The 23,283-nt window shown below is 36.9% G+C and overlaps 1 protein-coding gene and 1 pseudogene across 1 annotated transcript in view; both read left to right on the forward strand.

Moving 5' to 3' along the window:
• Nucleotides 1-23,283, forward strand: part of DNAH8 (dynein axonemal heavy chain 8) — a 302,018-nt gene that overhangs the window by 15,958 nt on the left and 262,777 nt on the right. The window contains exons 6-12 of the mRNA XM_054569318.1: nt 3,025-3,132; nt 4,869-4,970; nt 14,293-14,439; nt 18,762-18,959; nt 20,980-21,056; nt 22,360-22,459; nt 23,067-23,186. Coding sequence (XP_054425293.1) covers nt 3,025-3,132; nt 4,869-4,970; nt 14,293-14,439; nt 18,762-18,959; nt 20,980-21,056; nt 22,360-22,459; nt 23,067-23,186 — 852 coding nt within the window. The remainder of the gene's footprint in view (nt 1-3,024; nt 3,133-4,868; nt 4,971-14,292; nt 14,440-18,761; nt 18,960-20,979; nt 21,057-22,359; nt 22,460-23,066; nt 23,187-23,283) is intronic.
• Nucleotides 5,311-7,484, forward strand: LOC129067263 (dnaJ homolog subfamily C member 2-like; annotated as a pseudogene).

Genomic DNA, 23,283 nt, shown 5'->3' on the forward strand with positions numbered 1-23,283 from the left:
ATGTAATGTGGTGGGGGAGGAAAGGTGGGTTGAGGGTCCAGGGCAGGTACAATTCTTATTGCCATGTGGCAATCCATCAACCATCAGGAAACACTATGAAAGAGGAAAGGAAGACTTCTCAGAAGCACTCTTCTAATTGATTAAAAAAGAGATGATCGATTTTAATTTATGTACAATTTGTTTTTTACAAAGAAAAATTATGACTTCCTTAAACTTCACTCCCTATTCACTTCTACCTCTAGTACCAGCAACTGGACTTTTGTTGGGAACCTCTTTAAAATCTGTTTCACATAAGAACATCTTAGGTGCTTCTGTGTATATGACCATGAGTGAAAAAACCAGCTTATATGTGATAGAGAAATATGGCTGTTGCTTGGTTCACTCTAGCCAATGACTCAATTCATAGCATTATAATGTGCAAATAAAATTTGTGTCTAAGAAAATTAGAATTCATGTCCCAAGCATTTGGGGTTACTCACAAGAGTTGAAGAAGTAAATATTAAACACACATATATGTAATGCCTACTCTAGGAGGGCTACTTACAAGTGGCTCTTGATTTAAAAAAAAGGAAGTGTTAACATTTGTCAAATCTGGTGATGGGGGCTAGATGATTATTACACTTATCACTTCACTTTTTTATATATTTAAAGCTTTTCATTATAAAAAGTAAACTTGGAAACAAAGATGCAATGCTTTTTATTGTTATCAAGACCTCTAAATTTTAAGGTATACTAATTCAACTTCTTGGTTCAACAGACTTGCTTAAATTCACAGAATTTTCAGATCTTTTAGTTCTGGTGTTCTTTTGATCTTAGTAATTTGTAAAACTTTGTTCAATTGTTCTAGCTATGGATGTACATCATCATCATCATCATCATCATCATCATTATTATTTTATTATTGAGCTTTTTACATTTTCTGATACAGGAATGTTTCAGACATTTTCTTTTGAAAATAAAGAAGTTGTAATAGTATTGAGTCATATACTTGCTTCTGCCTCAAACACTATTTTTGTAGTTTCACAAAATTTTTTTCTCATTTTTTTATTCTTATTGGAAGCAGCCAGCAATTTCTGTTTAGCTTCTCATTAAATAGAAATTAGTTTTTCTGCTTTTCAGCAGAAAAAATGCAGAGGACTCATGCTTCCATTTCTCATTGATAAATTTTATGAATTTTATGTTTAATGTTTTATTTTGTAATCCTGGTATTGCACTTTAGATATACTTTCTATTATATATCTTACATATGAAGTGTCTGAGTATAAATAGGTAAGAACTTTGTATTTAAAGAGCTACAGTTATAAGTGATGATGTCTAAAATTCAGATGAAGGGCATTTTACTGATGGATCCACTTGATGCTGTCCTTAAGCCTTCCTCATTGGAGTTAGGGGTACTTTATAGACTTGCCTTATTGATGGTGGCAGGGACTACTTCTGGGCACATTTTTTTACTAGATTCTTTTTATTATTTACAGGTAACACATGTAATATGAATTCTCACATACAAGGTTAACTGTGAAATAATGTTAACTTTCATAAACCACATGCAATTCATTTAATTGTGCCATGGTTACACCTCATACCTAGAATGTGTAGTCCATGAATTAGTAGTTCTTCCTGGTTTTATATATTCCATCACCATTTTAAAAATCTTATATATTTTACATGTTCTAACAATGAAAAACATGCTCCTTGAGGGCAGTCATGCCATTGACATTATCTGTTCTTCCACCATGATTTGCATCATGGTGAAAGCAGGTCTCAGAAATCTTAGACACATACTGTGGTTATTTTACAGCCTTGGGACCTTGATCAAGGTACTTCCCTACCTGTCTATTTTCTCATGTACAAAATGGGAATAATAATAATACTGTATTTTGTAGGTTCTAAAACTTTTTTTTTTACATTTTATCATCTCTCAGAACACATCTTACAGTTAGTCCAGTTTTATGAATCATTGTAGATGTGACTTGACACCCTCTTAGATGATTATTTCTCTCCTTGAGTGCTAGTGTTTGTTTTGTTTTATTTTCTGTACCATTGGTGTGAATCAGAGTGCAGTGAATGAGCACCAGCATGGGGTACAAAATCCCAGGGGAATTTATTTTCACTCCGTCCACAAGGAGTGGGATTGGGACATAAAAGTTTTGTTCCTATCTTTTTTTCCATGGCTCCTTTATTTCATGCTCACCTTTATAGAGGTGGTGTAGATATTTGGTGGCTTTGTTTTATGTGACAGTGAGATGACCCATCTTGGGCAATTTTCCCCCTTTCTCAGTAGCATGTAAAGTAATGGTACAGCCTTGCAGTGATGTCTTAGGTGTGATATAATCAAATCTACCTTAAATGGTCATTGTCTGCATAATTTAAGGTGCTAGGTGAAGCTCCTTGCCTAGTGCCTGGCACATAGTAGGCATTCAATAGACATTAGTGATTGTTTTATCTATGTTTGCACTTGTTCTGCTCTTATCTGTGCTGTTCTCCTTGTTTTACTTGTTTGTGTACATCACTTCCACTCTCCCGTGACCTTCCCCAGAATAAGTTTCTTATGTTTGGATTTCACCCAGTATTCTCAGAACCTAGTGGCACTTAGAACAAGTGCTGAAAGGTGAATTGAACTGAACGCATGGAAATGAGTTCTAGTCTAATCTCTGCTTTTACCTAGACTTCTGATCTAAGTGACATACTTTACCCCTCAAGATATCAGTTTCTTCATCTTTAAAAAAAGCAGCTTGAACTATTAATCCTTAAAATCATTCGTCTGTAAAATTGTATTTTTAAATAAGCAACAATAATACCAAATTCTCTTTACCCAGTTTCTCCTGTTTACATCTTGAATTCCCTTGGCACATTTATCAAAACTGATGTTCTTTTTCTGTTCCAGGATCCAGTCTATGATACCACATTGCATTTAGTAAAATTTGACTTTGAAATATGTATGTTTAGAGATTTGAATGTTATAGGATATTAGCTATTAAACCTATAACTATATAATGGAACTCATTCAATATATTTCAATTTTAGGTTTCCATGGCACATGGAATACAAAATTTGATTAATGCCATAAGAATGATACACAGTGTTTCAAGATATTATAATACCTCAGAAAGAATGACCTCATTGTTTATCAAGGTAAGTTTTCAAGGGAAGGAGTGCCGCATGTAACTGTGAAAAAGTTAACACTGCTATTTCTGTCCCACATTGAGCTTTCTAGTTTCATATTATTATTAATACTTTTCAACGTTATAAATCAACAAGTATTAAGACTAAAATCTAAATAGTGTCAGTTTCTTCGATCACCTCTGTTTTGTGATTTCCACATTTTCCTCTCTTGTGGATTTATTACTTCTTTTGCTGAAAAAATTTCTCAAGTGGTTCTTTCGAAGAGGGTCTGTGTGCTTCATTTTGTCCTACCACTCAAATATTAGTTTGACTAGAATTCTAAGTTCAGAGTAATCTTCTCCTGGTACTTTGAAGATATTGTCTATTACACAGTATTGTTGATGAGAACTTTGATGCTAATCTGATTGCTTCTCCTTTGTAGGAAACCTATTCTATTCTCCCGAGAAGCTTTTAGGATTTTTTTCTTTATCCTTGAAGTTCTAAAATTTCAATCACTTGGTTCTTTTTACATTTATCTTGTTCTATAGTTGCTGGGTTGTTCCAATCGAAAGACTTTGTCTCCTCCCTTCATCACCGGGAAAACCGCTTTTGCTTTTGTTTATTCCTTACCCACCTGTTGTTTATTCTTGCCCCTTGAATCTATTTCTCTTAACTTTTTTTTTTTGTTCATCTTTGTCCTTTGACCCTTTAACTCATGTGTTCTTCATTTATGTCCCAATTGCAGATCAGTCCATTAATATATACAATTTTGACAATAAAAATTTCAGTTTCCATGTTCTTTAGTTGTTCTCATGATATAAAATCATCTCATAGCTCTCTCGTGAATTAATTTGGTTAATAAAAGATATTTTAAAGGATTTTTATATATATCTTTTCTGTATTTTATGTCTGTTGAGTTTAATGCCACTGTTACCATGTTTGTTTTCTTCAGTTGCTTGGGATTCGTGGTTGTCTGGCCATGTTTGTATTTGAGACTCCTAATTTACTTTTGTTCTGTTTCTCATAGGGGAGGGGTGTAACTTACGTTGGGAGGGGAGTGTGAATAGCATTTTCTCTTGATTTGCCCTCCTGGTGTGCCATAGCTACCTGGGCACAGCCACACCTCTCCAAGGCTGTGGTTCACACTAATGGCTTTGTCCTTTCAGCATGTCATTTTGCCTGCTATACAAGTTGCTCCAAATTCAGTGTGCAGGGTTTCAACTGAAGCTCCCCTCACATCATCTCCCATCCTGAAAGTTTCCCATAATTGTTTCACCTTCACAATAACGTTCTCCAGAGGTGGGTTTTGGTTTTCCTAGTCCCTTTTCCCCCCTATTGATTTGATCCTATGTGCTTGACATATTTTAGAAATTTTCCAAAATTTCTGTGTGTCAGCCAGCCCTCTTGATGTAACCTTCAGATCATTTAAATAGCTATCTTGATTTTTCCACCATTTTGGGGAATGTGAGAGGTGGTTGACTTCACATTTGGTTTGTGCGTTGAAGAATGGCTAAGAAATAAACAAGTGGAATATACAGTTGACTTTGAAATTTATGGCCTTAAAATTATATTGATTTAAATGTTGTAGGTAAACATGACTGAGTTATTTTTTGTTTTGGCTAGAATGTGTATTTCTTTATTTTTTATATACTGTGATTAATTCATTCCATAAGTTTACTATTTATTGTTTTTATGCTTGCAATTTTAAGAAATTAAAAGATTAAAACAATTTTTAAAAAGTTATTTGAGAGTAATATTTATTTTAGGTAACAAATCAAATGGTGACAGCATCTAAAGCCTATATTACTGATGGAGGAATTAACCATGTATGGGATCAGGAAACACCACTCGTACTAAAGAAAATTCAGGTTTGTTTAAGTATTTTTATTTTTATAAAGTAAAGCTTTCACTACCTGGCCCAATTTTGTTTACTTTGTTCATGCACAAAACATGTTAATTTTGATAAAACGTTTGACAGAGTAGCATGGGATTATGAAAAGAACTTCATTAAAATTTTCTACTTATATTTATATTTAGTGCTCCTTTTAGGGTGTATTTTAATCCCCATCTTCCCCATGGCTGCTTTTATCAAACACCTCTTGTGTGCTGTTTCATATACTTTTGTCCCCCCCTCTCATATCAACCCATATTAATTTCATTTTCCTGTTTTCTTGCATTGACTAGGCTGCCCTACATCCTTAAATAGACATGGGGAGAGTTGGTATCCGATTTCGATACATGTCATGGTATAATAATCTCTTTTTAAACACTCAAATTCAGTTTGCTACAATTCTGTTTAGGATTTTCCACAACTATATTAATGAGGGGAATACACTGTAATATTCCTTTCTCAGACTGTCCTTGAGAAATGAGTAGTGGTGGAGGAGGGGAAGGAAATATGTCTTCTCTTTTCTGTTCTGTGGAAAAGTTTGGAGAAAATTAAAGTGATCTGTTTTATAAAAGTCTGAAAGAAATGACCACACCAGGAAGGCTCCATCTAGTAATGGTATTGGCTGTCTCCATGTGCTGGTTCCTGAGCTTTGTAGAGCCAAGGCACAAGGCTGGACTGGGAGGTAGAGCCAGCAGGGATGCCCAGTGCTCTCTGCCACGGATGTAAACCACTGTGCTTCGACCACTGGAGCTCTGGAGGATAAGGAAGAGTTGTCAGAGGAAACAAAGGATGAAGAATTACGGTTATGATAGTTTCTATTGGTAAAAATACCTGATTCCAAACACTGGAAGAAGCAGGATCATTATGTGCTTCTTAGAGTTGACCATGTATGATACATAGTTACACAGAGACAGACCAAAGCAGCTCGTAAAACAATGGTTTGAAACCATCACCAAAAGCAATGGGTGAACGAATAAAAGAAGATAATGACTGCCACACATGTACTATGAAAGCTTGTGAAATGTCCGATCCAGTGAAAATAGAGAGTTTAATAGTGGAAATTTTACTTTTGATAACTCAGTTCCTTCTAAAAATGAGGCAAAGAACAGTCCTTTGAAGTGTTTTGCCCAGTGTTTGAAAGGAATTCCATACTCTGAGAAAGAAAGGGGAGGGGAGGGGAGGGACAGTTCACTCCTAAACTTGCTGATGTGAACTTAATGTTTTAAGATGTAGAGACATTTTATTTCTTCTGGTATAATTTTTATTCCTGGAGAGGATTTTTTTTTTAATTATATGAAAAAGAAAAAAAGCAGAATGTCATGATAATGAGACAGGTTGAAAATCTGAAAGAGCAGCAAGGGCACAAAAGAAAAAAAAAGAAGAAATGAACTGGACAGTAGTCAATAATACACACAGCTGTGAGGCAACGATAAAAGTGTTCAAATGAAAAAAGAAAACCAAAAAAAAAGAAGCAGCAGAGAAGAAAGCAAAAGCAGAAGGAAAATGGTAGAAGCAAGAAGCTAAAGAAAAAGATAAGCAAAATCAGAAGTTGCTTGGATAGCTACGGAGAAAGAATAGAAAGTTAGATAAGCATTACTGGCAAAGTAAGAAAAAGATATTCAGAAAAAAGCTGTTAAAAGGGAAATACAATATCAAATCATTTTGTCATACACATGAAACTAATAAAATGTTATATGTCAATTATATCTACATAAAAAAAGAAAAGGCACCAAAAGCTAAGAAATGCATGGAAGACCTGGAATCATTTTCTGCCAATGAGATGGGATAGGATCAAATGATGATGAAGTAAAAGAGCTTTGTGATAAGCTCAAACTAGCCAGCCTATGGTACTTACATGAAACACATTATTATCTGCAAAAGCAGTAGGGATGGCTGCTCTGGTAGACCAGAAGAAATAAATGAGCAAATTAGAAAAGAGAAAGAGGAAGCTTGTATGTGAAACAAGGCTTGTATGTGACAGGCATCTAAGAATGCAGAGAAGGTGGAAATGGCAGTAAAATTGGTCAGGAGAGGATTCATCTGTAATCCCTGATTAAACCTGTAAAACTCTTTCTTCCTGGAACAAATTCAACATGAAAAAATTTTCACCGATTACATGAACACATTCTTTTTCTGGAGTCAAGAGAACTCCCAAAGAAAAGAGCCTCCAAAACTCCACCCTCATCGAAAAGATGACAGACTGCATAGAGTAATTCCTCAAGCTGGCAATACACCACCTTCAGAACAATTTGAAAGCCTGTGCACAGATTTCAGCTCTTGGACAACAGAAAAACAGAAGCTCTTGGAACAAGCTTAGAAAACATCCATAAAATACACCTGAAAAATGAGAAAAAAATAGTAGAAGCTGTGCCTGACAGAACAAAAAAAAAGAACAAAAATGAAAAAACAGAACACTATCAGAGATGACAATAAGCAACTTGTTGAGATGGTAAAAACAAAGAAAGATGCTCAGGAGAAAGTGCTTTTTTAAAAAAAATGTATTTATTTATTTATTTTTAGAGAGAGGAGAAAGGAGGGAGGAAGAGAGGGAGAGAAACATCTATTAGACACTGTTCTGCAACTCAGGCATGTGCTGTGACCAGGAACCCAACCAGTGACCTTTTGGTCCAGAGGCTGGTGCTCAATCCACTGAGCCACACCAGCCAGGGCAGACAAAGTGCTTAATGCAAGCAGAGTTGCTTAATGACTTAATCACAATCTTTATTGTGTGTGCATTTAAAAAAATAAAACAACAATAAAATACCTGAGAGTAAATTTAACCAAGAAGGTGAAAGATGTCTGCTATGGCTACTATCAGACATGGTTGAGAGAAATTGAAGATGGAAAGAAATGGAAAGATATTTTGTACTCATAGATTTGAAAAATTAACATTGTTAAAATGTCTGATTTACTTAAAGCAATCTACAGATTCAGTGCAATGCCTATTAAAATCCTAATGGTATTTTTCACAGAAATAGAAAAAAAAATCCTAAAATGTATGAACCACAAAAGACCCTGAATAACAAAACAATTCTGAAGGAAAAAAAACCCAAAAAACAAAGCCAGAGTTATCACATGTCCTGATTTCAAACTATACTGCCATGCTGTATTAATCAACAGTATGATATTGGAAAAAAAATACCAAAAAAAAAACAGACCAATGGAACAGAATTGAGAATCCAAAAAGGAAACCCACACATATGTGGACAACTAGTTTATGGCAAAAGAGCTGAGAACCAAGCTGAAGCACCACTCAACCATGTCCTTGAGTGACACATTCAAGGGATGGACTCAGCAGGCACAAGAGCCCCACTCAAGCAAGTCCTGCTCGTGTGCCAACAGCAATCATGGCTCGACCACAATAGGAGGGTGCACACAGCCCACAGTGGGGCGCACATGAACTGCCTGGTTCTGGTGACAAAGGAGGCTGCACCACTGGGCCCTACACAACACCTACTACATAAGGCCACTCCACCAAGACCGGGAGACATAGCAGCTCTACCTAATACATGGAAACAAACACAGAGACGCAGCCAAAATGAGGAGACAAAGAAACATGTCTCAAATGAAAGAACAGAACAAAACTCCAGAGAAAGAACTAAATAAAATGGTGACAAGCAATCTACCAGATGCATAGTTCAAAACACTGGTTATAAGGATGATTAAAGAACTTAGGGGAAGAGTAAAGGAACTTAGTGAGAACTTTAACAAAGATATAGGTAATATAAAAATGGAGAGAGACAGGTTCTGGTCAAGATGGTGATGTAGGCAAACATGGCTTGCCTCTTCGTACACATCAAAATTACAAATAAAATATAGAATAATCATCACTCAGGAACGTCAGAAATTGAGTTGAATGGAGGACTGACAACTATGAAACTGAGTTGAGTGGAAGTCTGACAACTACAGAATTGAAGAAACCACATCCATCCAGACAGGTAGGAGGGGTGTGGACACGGGACTGGCTGGCCCCATACCCACATTGACAAAAATTTGGGAGGGATATCTCAGGAGTGAAGAGTACCAGGCCCCCACCAGGGACCCCCACCCAGGATTCCAGTGCCAGGAAAATAAGGCCCCACAATTTCTGGCTACAAAAACCAGTAGGGATTGAGTCATGGAGGAGGCCTCTGGAGCCCTAGGCAGTTGTTCTTGGGGAACCCACACATGGACCCACCTACTCAGACTCTCTTCCTTTGAGCTCCAGCACTGGAGTGGCAGCTTGAAGGGCACCAGTGCTATACAGGGAGAGAATGAAGTGTCTGGCATCAGGACAAGCAGAGACCACTGTCCCTTTGTTGAGCCCTCCTCCCACAGAGCCAATATGCTGGTACCATATCTGAGACCCCATCAACCTGGCTAACACTGTGTGAGCCACCTTGGAGATCCACAGAGGCTCTACCCTACCCAACATGTGGGCCCACCCAAGCTGCTTTTCCATGAGTGTGGTTGATCTTGGCTCCTAAATCCTATCAAACAAGCATCTTCTGGTTTCACGAACCCTAGCAACAGCTAGATTAGTGTCACAGCTTGGCCTCACCTGGGAATCTACAAGCCTAGCACAAGTAGCAACCATCTCAGGTTGCTTTACAGCTCAGGCAGGGTGCCCCTGGGAAAACACAGGTGGGGGTTGACCTTGGCCCGCACCACCTGGGAAACCCTAGGGCCAACACACCCAGTGGACAGCTACAAACCAGGTCTGAACACCACCACCCTGCCTCTGCACAGCTGATCCTCCACGGATGGCAGAGGTTGGCGGTCAGTGGTCACAGCCAGTCCTGGCAGCTGACTGGCCTGGGTATATCCTTCCCATTGATCTGCCCACACAAACCAAGGCTCAACTACAAGGGAAGGGTATACTCAGCCCACACAAAGGGCGCACCTAGAGTACCCAGCTTTGGTGATAGCCCCCATACAGCTAGCAGCTGACTTCTCCACAGAAACACTACAAGCCAGAAGGGAATGGCAAGAAATATTCCAAGTCATGAAAAGCAAAGGCCTGTAACCAAGACTACCGTACCCAGCAAGGCTCTCAATGAAAATGGAAGGTGAAATAAGGAGTTTCCCAGACAAAAGAAGGCTAAAAGAATACACCTCCACCAAACCAGCACTGCAAGATATGCTAAAGGGACTGCTTTAAGAAGATGAAGAAAAAGAGCCTATGAATACCCAGTTCCCTTCACAGTCACCAATACTTGATATTACCAGTATTTTTATTTATTAATCAGGTGTGACAGTGATGTGTTATTTTAATTGTCACTTTATTATTTGTTGAAACTAAACATGTTTTTGAATATTTCTTGCCTATTTCTATTTTAAAAAGCTTTGACTTTTTTGGTATTCTTTACCCATTTTTTGACTAAATGTTTTTAGAATTTTTTCTCTAAAAAAAAAAAACAACACCTAAAACTATTAACCTTTTTTTAGATGTGATGCAAATACTTTTCCATTCTATTACTGGTCCTTTAACTTTTTTTATATGTATATTACTGTACAGCCTTAAATGTTTAATATAGTCATATTGTGAATATTTACTTTATATCTTCTGGGTTTGAAGATTTTATTTCAGGGTAAGAAAAATATTATTTTGTATTTTCTCCTAAAATTTCTTACATTTTACATACTGATTTTTAACTCATCTGAATATTTTTTTGTAGAATATGTGAAATAGGGCTCTATATTGGTTTTATATCAAGTAATAGTGCTTCATGCACCTTTTTTGTTGAATAAGCCTATTTTCCCCATTGATTTGAAATATCAATTTAATTATATATTACATTGTTAGATATATACATTTGTTTCTAGAATGCTCATTTTATTTCATTGATCTACTTGAGTATTTCTGTGTTGGTGTCATGTTATTTTAATTGCTGAGATGTTATAATGGATTTGAATTTTTTAATATTTTATAATGGATCTTGACATTTGAAAAAATAAATAAATAAAATCAATCTGCATTTAAAAAATAAAGAAGGAACTCCTATCTTCTGCGACAAAATGGATGATGGAACTGGAGAATATTTTGCTAAGTGAAATAAGCTATTTGGTGAATGACAAACACAATATGATTTCAACTATAAGTGGAATCTATTCCACAGAATGAACTAACGAACAAAATAAACTATAGGCATGGAAACATGTTGCAGACTGAAAGTGACCAGAGAGGATGGGGAAGGAGGGCAGTGGTGGAAAGAAGGAGAAGGGACTAGACAAAGAACATGTATGAATGACCCATGGACATGGACAACAGAGTGGGAATTGACTGTGGGAGCAGGGGTTGGGGTGGGATGGACGGGTAGAGAAGAGCAAAGGGGGGAAATATTATTTTGTATTTTCTCCTAAAATTCTTTACATTTTACATACTGATTTTTCACTCACCTGAATATTTTACATACTGATTTTTAACTCACCTGAAAGGGGGAGACAACTGTAATAGAATAAACATGATTTTAAAATAAAAAAAAATACAAATAGGTAGTTACAGAACAGCCATGGGGATGTGAAGTACAGTATAGGAAATGGAATAGCCAAAGAACTTATATTCATGACCCAAGGACATGAACAATGGTGGGCAGATTGCCTGAGGGAATGTGGGACACTGGGTGGAGAGGGTAACGGGGAAAAATCAGGACAACTATAATAGTATAATCAATAAAAAATGAAAATGGAGAGAGAAAACATAGAAAAGAATCAGAAAAGAAGAATACAAAAACTGAAATGAAGAATACATTACAGGGCATCAACAGTAGAGTAGATGAAGCAGAGGACAGAATCAGTGGTAAGAAAGATAAGGAGACAGAAAATACCCAATCAGAACAGAGAAAAAAAGAACCCGCCCAAAAGAGGATAGTATAAGGAGCCTCCTGGACAATTTCAATCATACCAACATTCGTGTAATGGGGCACTGAAAGAAGAGGGAGAGAAAGGAATTGAAAACCTATTTGCAAAAATAATGATGGCTGTTGTGGCTCAGTTGGTTGGAGTTTGTCCTGTAACTGAAGGGTTGTGGATTTGATTCTCAGTCAGGGTATGTGCCTAGGTCGTGAGTTTGGTCCCAGGTCCAGATACGTTTGATCCGTGGTCCAGGCATTTGCGATCTCTGATCCAGGTGTGTTCAGGAAACAACCAGTCCATGCTTCTCTCTCATATCAATGTTTCTCTCTCTCCCTTTGTTCTTTCTTCCCTCTGTCCCCACTCTCCACTCCCCCCCCTCCCAAAAAAAAAGGCCATGGAAAAAATTGCCTTGGGTGAGGAAAAAAAATTATATGATGGAAAACTTCTCTAACTTGGTGAGGGAAATAGACATACAAGTCTAGGAAGCACAGAGAATCCCAAACAAAATGAACCCGAAGTGGCCCATGCCAAGACACACCATAATTAAAATGGTAAAAGCTAAAGGCAAAGAGAGAATCTTAAAACCACCACAAGAAAAGCAGGCAGTTATCTGTAAGGGAGCTCCCATAAGACTGTCAGCTGATTTCTCAACAGAGACTTTGCAGGCCAGAAAGAATTGGCATGAAATACTCAAAGTGATGAAAAGCAAAGACATACAACTAAGAATACCTAGAAAAGCTTTCATTTAGAAGGACAGATAAAAGAGCTACCCAGACAAGAAAGAGATAAAGGAGCATATCTTCTTTAAGAAGAAAAAACAGATAAAATTTGAACAATAAAATGGCAGTTGCCCTGGCTGGTGTGGCTCAGTGGACTGAGTGCCAGCCTGCGAACTGCAGGGTCACTGGTTCGATTCCCAGTCAGGGAAATTGCCTAGGTTGCAGGCCGGGTCCCCAGTGGGTGGCATGCAAGAGGCAACCACACATTTCTCTCCCTCTCTTCTTCTCTCCCTTCCTCCATCTCTAAAAATAAATGAAATCTTTAAAAATGGCAATAAGTACATATCTATCAATTAAATGCAAATAGAGTAAATATTTAAACAGAGTAAATGCAAATAGAGTAAATATTTAATCAAAAGACATATGGTGGCAGAATAGATAACAAAACAAGATTCTTACATATGCTGTCCACAAGAAACTCACTTCAGATGGAAAGACACACAGAAAATGTAAGTAAAGGGACGGAAAAAAATATTTCATTAAAAATGGAAACAAACAAAAAAGCTGTGGTAGCAATACTTAAACCAGACAAAATAGACTTTAAAAGAAAGGCTATAACAGAGAGATGAAGAAGGACTCAGCAATTCTACTTCTGGGTATTACCCAAAGAAACCCAAACGACTAGACTAGAAAGACATGTATAGCCATATGTTAATTTCAACAATATTTACGATAACCAAGATATGGAAGCAACTCGTGTCCAGTAAGAGATGAATGGATAAAGAAGTGGTGTGTATATACAATGGAATATGACTCAGCCATAAAAAAATGAAATATTTCCATTTGCAAAAACATGGGTGGACCAAGAGAGTATTGTGCTAATCCCTGGAGCCATGAATGTGTCAGATTAAATAACAAGGGGGAGTTAAGGTTACAGATGAAAATAAGGTGCTAACCACCTGACTTTGAGATGAGAGGTTATCCTGGATTATCTAAGTAAGCCAAATCACTTGGCATAATGTTCATCTATGTTGTAATCACAAGAATTCTTTATATGAAGAAAAGTCAAAACCAGAAAGATGACATTATGAAAAAAATTTAACTGCCCATTGGTGGTTTTGAAAAAGTTTAACATTTTTGAATTTGTTATTATGACATGACAGTGAATCCCTACAGGACCTAGTAAACATGTCCTTTAAAAAAAATTTTTTCTACTAGGTTCACTAGTCTGGTTGAATTGGTCAATGGCATGGCTGTAGTCAAATATTAGGATTGCAGCAATGCACTCACTAAAGACTTTATGATCTCTTTGTGGAGAAATGATGTTTGGATGATAAATTAGAGTATTAATGTTCATATACCTGTACACAAAAAATGCTTATTAAAAGTCAGATTCCAACTAAATAAGTGGATAATTGCTAGTAGATAGAATCGATCATTTCTGGCTTCTTGGGCATTCTAATCGGCCACAAAAATGTAAGATAGAATATGTCATACTTTGATAAAGGTAAGAGTTGAGGGAAATTGGTGAGAATGAAGAAGATGAAAATACAATGTAAATTTAAAAATACTATTTTCACAAGCCTTTCAATATGTAGGGAGAGAACCTGAATTTTTAATATTAACAGAAAAAGGCCTAATTGAGGGGCTGATGTGATTAGCTCTCTGTGAGGGTTAAATTTTTGAAGTTTTGACTCCTGAACAAATGTCTCGCCCCTTTTTCTTCCCCTTCTAATTTTTTCACAGGATTGCATCTTTCTATTTAAGGAATATCAGGCATCTTTTCACAAAACAAGGAAACAAATTTTAGAATCCTCAGGGGAAAAATCTTTCGAGGTTTCAGAAATGTATATATTTGGAAACTTCGAGGCTTTCTGCAAAAGGCTGGAGAAGGTAAGCATTGTGCAGTCACAGTATCACCCCAGCCACACTTTTCTGGTTATTTATTACTTTATGTAGCACTGTTGGGAATTATTGTTCCAGGTCTCTTGTCTCACTGTTGATATGACTCATTTGCTGTTACTCACTGCATTTTATTATAACTTATTTTTTATCCCTGATTACTATCTTCTGCCAGATACACAAAAGCTATTGCAAGCTTTCACCTTTCTCCTCCACCTATGGAGCTTCACTTAAAAACCTCTGCTCTTAATCATTGTATTAGGCTGAAGAAAAATGTGGGATGAAATAACTGCAATACCTGGCAGAACCCAGTAGTCATGTCTTATCTGGATGTATGGGCCTTTCTTTTTCTAGGCCGTTGTATAGCATGTTATACATAGATCTTGTGTGGATGATATCTTTGCTGGTTAGACATGAATTAGAAACTTCTGTACCTTTAATTCATTTACTAATATTAGCCGAAAAGGAGTGGCATTTTTTTTTCCCAGGATATCTAGGACAGCCTATACTGGAGGCTTCTTGGAGTCAGCCTTTGAAAAGTTTACAGAGATATCATTTAGGTACCACCTTCTTTACCACTCCTGCTACCACCTTGCTAACTCCTTAGGTCCTGGTAGTATTTAGGATTCTGTTTATCATTTGTTGGAAGTTGCTGAGGGCATAATATATAGGTTGAAGTGCATTTCCTGGTCATGTCCAGAAACCTGTTTTTCATTCATAATCTCCTGACACATCTAAGATAGGAAATTATGGGTGATAAAGTAGAATCACGTTACTGCATGGGAGCTTTCATACATAAGAGCCTGTCTAGAAGGTATCCAGCCATGTAATATGAAAAATAGAGACATTTATTGAAGAAGATATAAGATACAAGGACATTGCACATAGGACAATAATGCTTCAGTCCCCTTCAAAGTAGGCAGCTTAGGACCTCACACAATGCTCCCAATTGCCATTACCTGCCCTGTCGTATTTTCCTGAATCTCATGGACCGTCTGACATCGCTTCCCTTTCAAAGGTGAATTTAGTTTTGGGAAAAGCCAGAAGTTGCAGGGCACAAAACCAGGGCTGTAGCGGGGCTGAGTCACCTGGGGGATTTGATGTTTCACCAAAAATCTCTGCAGAAGACATGATGCATGAGAGGACGTGTCGTCATGATGAAGCTGCCAGTCACCAGTTGCCCATAGCTGCAGCCTTCTGAATCATCCACATAGTTTCCACAGAGCAGTGTTCAAGCTTAACAAAAAAATTTGATGCAGATTTGTTGCCTTATTTGCTCAGTCATTTTGAATATGACGGGTACACGGTACACATGCTCACTCAACAGTGTCTACTGTGCCCACTGACTAGTACAATGAAGTTGTCATTGTTCATGCATGCTCATTTCAGTCTACTCTCCTTGGCTGCCAGGTTACATCAGCATTGTGCAAACCATTCTCATTATATTAAACAATGGCTGGACTTATTCTGGACAGACCTTGTATATCTGTGGGGCTGTTTATTGTTTGTTTCTTTAACAGTTATATTGGGCTATAATTCACACATCACACAATTCACCCATTTAAAGTGTGTAAGTCACCATTTTCTCATTACTACAATCTGATTTTAGATCATTTTCATTCCCACTGAAAAACATCCCTTACCCTTAAGCAGTCACACCCCATTATCTTCTCTTCCCAGCCCCAAGCGACCATTAATATTCTGTTTATACAGATTCACTTATGCTGGACATTTCATATAAATGGAATCTTACGTGTTCTTTTGTTACTGGCTTTTTTCACTTAGCATAATGTTTTCAAGGTTCATCTATGTTGTAGCATTCATTTCTATTGCTGAATAATATTCTATGTATGGATATAGTACATTTTATTGATCTGTTCATTAGTTGATAGATATTTGGATTGTTCCCACTTTTTGGCTGTTATGAAATGTGCTGCTGTAAACATTTGTGCACATATTTTTGTGTAAACATATGTTGCCATTCCCCTGGAGTATATGCATATGAGTGGAATTGCTGGGCAAAGTGGTAACTTTGAGTTTAACTTTCTGAGGACCTGACAAACTGTCCTTCAAAGAAGCTGCATCATTCCACAGTTTCATAAGCAATTTATGAGTTCCAGTTTCTCCAGTTCCTTCTTAGTTCTTATTATTATCTTTTTTAATTTAACTATCCTAGTGGGTGTGAAGTGGTATCTGTTATGACTTTGATTTGCATATCCCTGATGACTAATGATGTTGAACATATCTTAAAGTGCTTACTGCTCATTCCTTTTTTGGGGAAATTTGTATTCACATTTTTTGCTCATTTTATATTTAGTTACTTGTGTTTTTATTGTTGAGTTATAAGAGTTCTTTATATATTCTGGGCCTAAGTCCCTTATATGATTTGCATATATTTTCTCCCATTCTGTGGATTATCTTTTCACTACCTTGATGGTGTCCTTTCTTGGAAGTGTGATAGTTCTTAATTTTGATGAAGTCTAATTTATCAAGTTTCTCTTTTGTTACTTATAATTTTGGTGCTATATCTAGTAAACTGTTGTATGGGGCTGTTTTGTGAACACTAGGGATTTCTTGGGGTCAGATACCCAATTTGGAGGAAAAGGCATGTGTCAAATTAATAAATAGGCCTTACTGGAGCAAGTAAGGAACTGTTCCACAAAGATACTTAATGTTTCTGAATCCACTAGAGTATAAAGTGAGAGGTGGGTCCTGGTTACTCTTTACTTTTCCAGGAGACAGAACCCTTACCGACTTGGGTGCAGTCTTACGTTTGATAGAGTTTCAGGACTGGGCCTTAATGGTTAGCCCATTAGCAGTAGAGACCTTAGGTGGATGGTCTAATGATGGGTATTAATTTGTAGCAGCCCAAGCATTCCTGATGTTAGAAAGAGTGGGCAGTAATGGCCAGCTGCATTAGCTACTCCCCTTGCCCTATCTCTGGAGAACCCGTGCCTTAAGTCTTAAAAACATCATGGCACAAGGGCTCAAGCAACCAGAGCTAATGCAGCACCTCAGAGGCCTTACTTAAAGTGCATCCTGATTGTATGTTACTTCCTCTCCTCTAATAACAATCCGTTGGCTGACTGGCTTCCCGCCCCCACCCCCTTCCAGGTATAATTGGTATCCAGATTCCCAAAGAATGGTCCATACAATTTACCCTGAAGTATGGCCATGAGTTTGTGTAATCCCCTAGCAATGGTCACTGAGTTGCCTGAATGGGCTTTACAGTAGGAGCCACTGTAAGGTAAAAGATAAAGAGCAGAATAGAATAATAGAATAGAATAATAGAGCAGGTGGGTAGTTTAGTTCTTCAGTTTGCTTTTTGAAGGTTACTTTTGTTTTTTAAAGGTGAGTGGAATGTAACATGGGGTTAGTAGGAGACCCAGCTGTTTCTCATATTTACATAAATCATAAACAGCATGCTATAAATTCCAGGAGGTCCATATTTCCTCAAGGCTTGGACTCACTTCTAGGATGACAATAGTTTTGGAAGTACACAGAGTGACATAAGAGTGACAGTTGTTCAGAAAATGGTGGTATGGATTGACATGTTCAGGGACTTTTGACTTCTGCTGGCTCTGAAGTATTGTGTTCATGGTGTGTAGTATTTGGAGGACTCCCCTGAGAGTTTTGAGCATTGTTCTCCAAAGCAGGAATCAAAATGGGGAATCACTGATGAAGATTAAGGAACTGATTAGCCTGTGAATGTGAAATATTTTTTTTTGGTGAAGTAGGTGGTGTTGGTACATTGAGATGGAGGCAGCCATTTCTGTGATAAAGTCCATTTGGAGGGTTCATGGGTCAGAAGTGACTGGAGTCATTCTTCTGTCCTGTTGGGCCGTCCCTTTACCTGAATGCAAGGAAAAGGGAAAGTAGGTGTGGATTTATGCTAGTGTTACACATCAGAGCTACAGTGAGGGGAGGGCCATGAAGAATGGTAAAGCTTTTGAATCCAGTGACCCAGAAAAATGATTTTCAGCAAATTCTCAAGAATAAAAGAATGAAACTATTTAGACATCTGTGAAGGCTTTTGCTCAGATTTTGTTTTGAAAGACAAAAAGATCAAATTCTGAGAAAGGTTGTAAACTCTCTCTGGATATGTTAGAACATCATCTATCTTAAATTGTTGGAGGGTAGTACTGATTAGCGACAGAGATTTACCATCTATTTTATCTCCCCTGTTTGGTTTTAGCTAAATGATTCCAGGACCTGTTTCTTAGTCTGTTTTTGAATCAATTATTCGCTTATTGCTTATTCCAGGGAAGGTGCCAATATTCCATTTTAATAATAAAATAACTTCTCTTTTTAAGATTACAGAAATGATAACAATTGTGCAAACATATTCAGCCTTGAGTAATTCTACCATAGAGGGAATAGATATAATGGCAATAAAATTTAAAAATATATATCACGGGGTTAAGAAAAAGCAATATGACATTCTGGATCCAAGAAGAACAGAGTTTGACACAGATTTCTTAGATTTCACATCAAAAATCAATGCATTAGAGGTAAGTAATTATACATACTTCTACTTTAGTACAGCTGAAATGCAATCCATAATACTAGAATTAACATATTTACTCTTAATTATAAGCTACTCTTGCACGTGGATCAAAAATATTTGCTAGTGTGAATAATTTTTTAACTATGAAATATTTTCCACCTTTTAAAAAATGGAAAGTGGGCATATTCAACCAGAGATGTCAGTGAGTAACTGGAAGCCCAAAGGACTAATATAATTAGCGTTCATTTTTTGTTTACATTAAAATTTGTGTTCAATTTTTGCATTGTCATTTTTTCCAGTCTAAGAAAAAGTTGTCATTCTTATTCTCTGTATTAAGTATGAAAAGATTTGAGGACAGATTAGGAAGGTGGATCCCACTCCCCTTGGCTCTGTACTTACTTTATGGCCACATTCTCTCTGCAGCTTAGAGGACAGCTCTGAAGGAGCCCTCGTTCTGTTTGTCATAGCTTCCAGGGCACCAGAGGGATGAAGGGTAGTTAAAAAATATATCTGGTGAGATTGTTCCATATTGCTCTCTCACCTTCGGGTTGTACATGATCTCAATTACTGTCATACTGAAAACTACTGTAAACTCAGGGTTAAGCCCACAGAAAGGTCCCCTCTTGCTACACAATGCCCTGGAGACACAGGGAAGGTCAAGAATATACTCTGTTCACTTCCTGAGTCTGCAATTCTTTAAAAAACTATATTACATGTAGTCTAGGCAACATAAAAAGAAAGATCCTAAAATTCTAACACCTTGTCTTTTTGGCATGGATTTCCTTTTAGTTCTTGAAAGTGAGACTGATATTAAGATATATTTTAGTTAGTAATTACTTTCAGTGTTTGGCTGGTTGGGCAGGGTGGAGTTTGCTTCTAAAAGGCTTGTAAGTTATATCTTTACAGTGATGAGAATTTGTGGATTTTAAAGAAAAGCGTATTGCTTAAATTTATTTTTATGATTGTTTAATAAAGATTTTATGTTCTGAAGGCTTTACTGTGGTCTTAGATACAAATTTTAGCTTTCACTATATTTAGAGGCCATATTAACTTTTTAATAACATGAACATGGACAACAAAGTGGGGATAGACTGTGGAAGCAAGGGGGCGTGTGGGTGGGACATCGGAGAGCAATGGAGGAAAATTTGGAAAAAAAATAATAGAACAGCAATAAAAAAAAGAAAAAGTATTTTAAAAGAGATGTCAGTGTTTTAACTTTCCTTCCTTTCCCAATGTTTGAGTAACCCTGTGGTATAATTAGTAGACCATAACAATATAATCTGTAAGGGAAAGGAAGTTGTAAAGAGTACTTCAGTTCCATTGGTTGGGTACCGGGAATTTGGAATTCAATGCTTGGGATGGTGTGGGTCTCAGCAGAATATTTTCTTCTTGTTTCTCCTTAGCGTGGTAAAGAGGCTTCTGAGAGCAGTGGTGTTGGAAAGTGACACCCGTTGACCCTGCACGTTTACAGTGTTGCTACATTGCTCTACCAATGTGCTTAGACATTCTAAATTTCTAAATTTACCAAATTACCAAAGAAATTAGCAAAGAAATATGCTTGGTAAGGGATACTCAGTGCTTTCATAAATTCTGTAGGTCAGTTATTTCCAATAAATAATGAGTGACAAATGCAAACCACACATGCAATTATAATTTTTCTAAAAGCCATAGGAATAATAGGTTAAAAAAAGAAGCAGATAAAATTAATTTTTATAATATATTTTATTCAATGCAACATCAAAATATTATATTTTGACATGTCACCAATATAAGAATCATGGAGATATTTTACATTCTTTTTTTGTACTAAGTCTTTGAAATCTAGTGTGCATTTTGTTCTTACAGCATATCTCACTTCCAACTAGTGACATTTCAAGTGTTCAGTAGCCACCTGTGCAGTTTTAGATACTTAGATGGTAGGTGTGTTGAAGGTGCTATTGAGTCTGTAGAAAAATCATTATTATTGTTAAATAAAACTAATCTTTTAATGTCAAAAATAATTAAATATCAATATTTGATTTTAGATACAAATACAGGCATTTATGAACAGTACTTTTGGAAAAATCTTATCTTCACAGCAGGCTCTTCAGCTGCTTCAAAGGTATTTATAATTCATTAAGCAATGTAATTTCTAGTTGGAATAACTTTATATCTGAAAATACAATTTCAGATAAGATTTTCCTGGAAATCTCCTAGGTAAACTTTTAAAGTCACAAACATTACTCTTAATTACCATTAAATAGAATAGTAAAAACTTGAAATATGATATTTTTCATTGCATTTTGGTGACATAAAGTCTTTCAATAAGAAAATAAAATATTTTTCCCCCAGCTCTATAATATATTTGAGATTAATTTTATAGGTGTTATTGGAAAGGGAACACCCAATGTTTAATTCTGCATACTGAAAGGATTTCTGAAAGTGAAATTAACAGCAGTAGATCTCCAAACTTCCATTTTCCTTCCTGAGGGCTCCTGCAGTTCCTTTCCCTTCATTCCTGACAACAGTGGCCCCTGCTCCCTAAAGGGCAGGAAATCCTGGATTACGGAGGGACAGAAGGATGATCTGGACTAACGGCCGTTTTCTTCCAGCTCAGGGAAGGTTCATGATGACCCATGTTAGGGACCCTTTGGGAACCCTCTCCTGAGAACCAGTGGATCTGGGCTTGGGCCCAGCTTTGCTATAGTTCCCTGTCTCTCTAATGAGGAATATAGCAGTGAGACCTTACCTTAGGAGCCATCCTAAGAGTCAAAACAGATGAAGTGATTTTGACTAGTGATAATATTGTACAGACAGATGGCAGGTACCATATTCTTTGTGATATCTCTCTCTCTTTCTGTCTTTGCTTCTCTCTCTCTCTCTCTCTCTCACCTATAGTATGCTGGTGTTAATTCACTTTATTATCAGAATGTTCTGGTTCTAGTACTTCCTGTGCATTACATAGTCTCTAAGTGAGAGTGATATTTGGCTGGCAAAATCATTATTATTATTGCGGCTGTGTGGAATCATGTGAACATTAATATTGGCAGAGGGAGATATTCTTTGCTAAGCCAACTCCCCACTTAATTTTTTAATCTCAGTTTAATGTCATTGTCTCAGAGAAGTCTTTCTTGACTCACCAGGCTTGGCTAGATTCCCTGTTAATATGTATTTCTGGCACTCTTGTAACTTAAATAATTATTTCTGTAACTCTTGGCTGATTATCTCCCTTTTCCATAAGATAACATAGGCTCCAAGAGAGCTGAAACCATACCTGCCTTGTTCATCGCTGAATCCCTAGGAAATGTATGAGGCCTGGTATGAATATTTGTCACATGAGTAAGTGGATGGATTTTTAGGACTGCAGCAATTCTTAAGTATGTTTCTCATTTACTTTTTAATTATTTGCCTTAACTTACTTTTAGATTCCAGAAGCTGAACATTCCCTGTCTTCAGTTAGAAATAAATCACACAATTGAGCGCATTCTTCGGTGTTACGTGGCTGAACTTGAAGCTATTAAGAAGGCTAGTATTTTTATAAGTAGAATGGTACTTTAGTATAAGCACAGAAGTATTCTGAAAGTATTTGCCATCATCATTTTGTGCTAAGCTCTTCAGGAGCAATCCTTTCACTGCTACCTGCCTCTGATGCTCCTCCCTCTGTGTGGGTGGGTGCTGGCCGTGTCTGTCACTGGACAGCCAGATTCACAGCCCCATGCTCTTGAAAACTGTCTTTGCACAATAGCATTCATGTGTGCATAGGAAAACCCATGTAAGCTAATATTTTTGTGTAAAGAAATATGGGCTCTGGAGACTATTCTGACAGAGGTAATGTAGCAATGTGCTCCCTCTTTTGAATACTTCTTAAAAATTGAGATAAAAGGCAGAAAAAAACTATACATGAAATGAGAAATAAGAGTTAAGAGAGAATTAAGTGTATATATTATAAATTTCATAATTTCCAAACCTCAGGTTATTAATCTCTGAAGTGCACTTACGTATTTATTGGCTATGTCTTCGGTATAAAACATGGGCATAATGGTAAAACATCAGTACAAATATAGCTTTATATTTTTTGCCTGTTTCATCTCCTACTCAATTTCAAACATTAATACCAGATCTTTAATTACAGCTTTATCATTCTCAAAAAGATGACCCCCCTCTGGCTCGCAACATGCCCCCAATAGCAGGAAAAATACTTTGGGTGAGGCAGCTCTATCGCCGGATAAGTGAGCCCATCAACTATTTCTTTGTAAGCCAATGGTTAAATTTACAGTATGTAGATTACAGTGGTTTTAAATACAAGAAATATATTCTATTCTATTATGTATATCTAAGAAAGTACTTAG

This window comes from Pteronotus mesoamericanus, unplaced genomic scaffold, assembly GCF_021234165.1.
Source record: "Pteronotus mesoamericanus isolate MK-2021 breed Mesoamerican mustached bat unplaced genomic scaffold, CSHL_Meso_final contig_20, whole genome shotgun sequence".
Taxonomy (NCBI): Eukaryota; Metazoa; Chordata; class Mammalia; order Chiroptera; family Mormoopidae; genus Pteronotus; species Pteronotus mesoamericanus.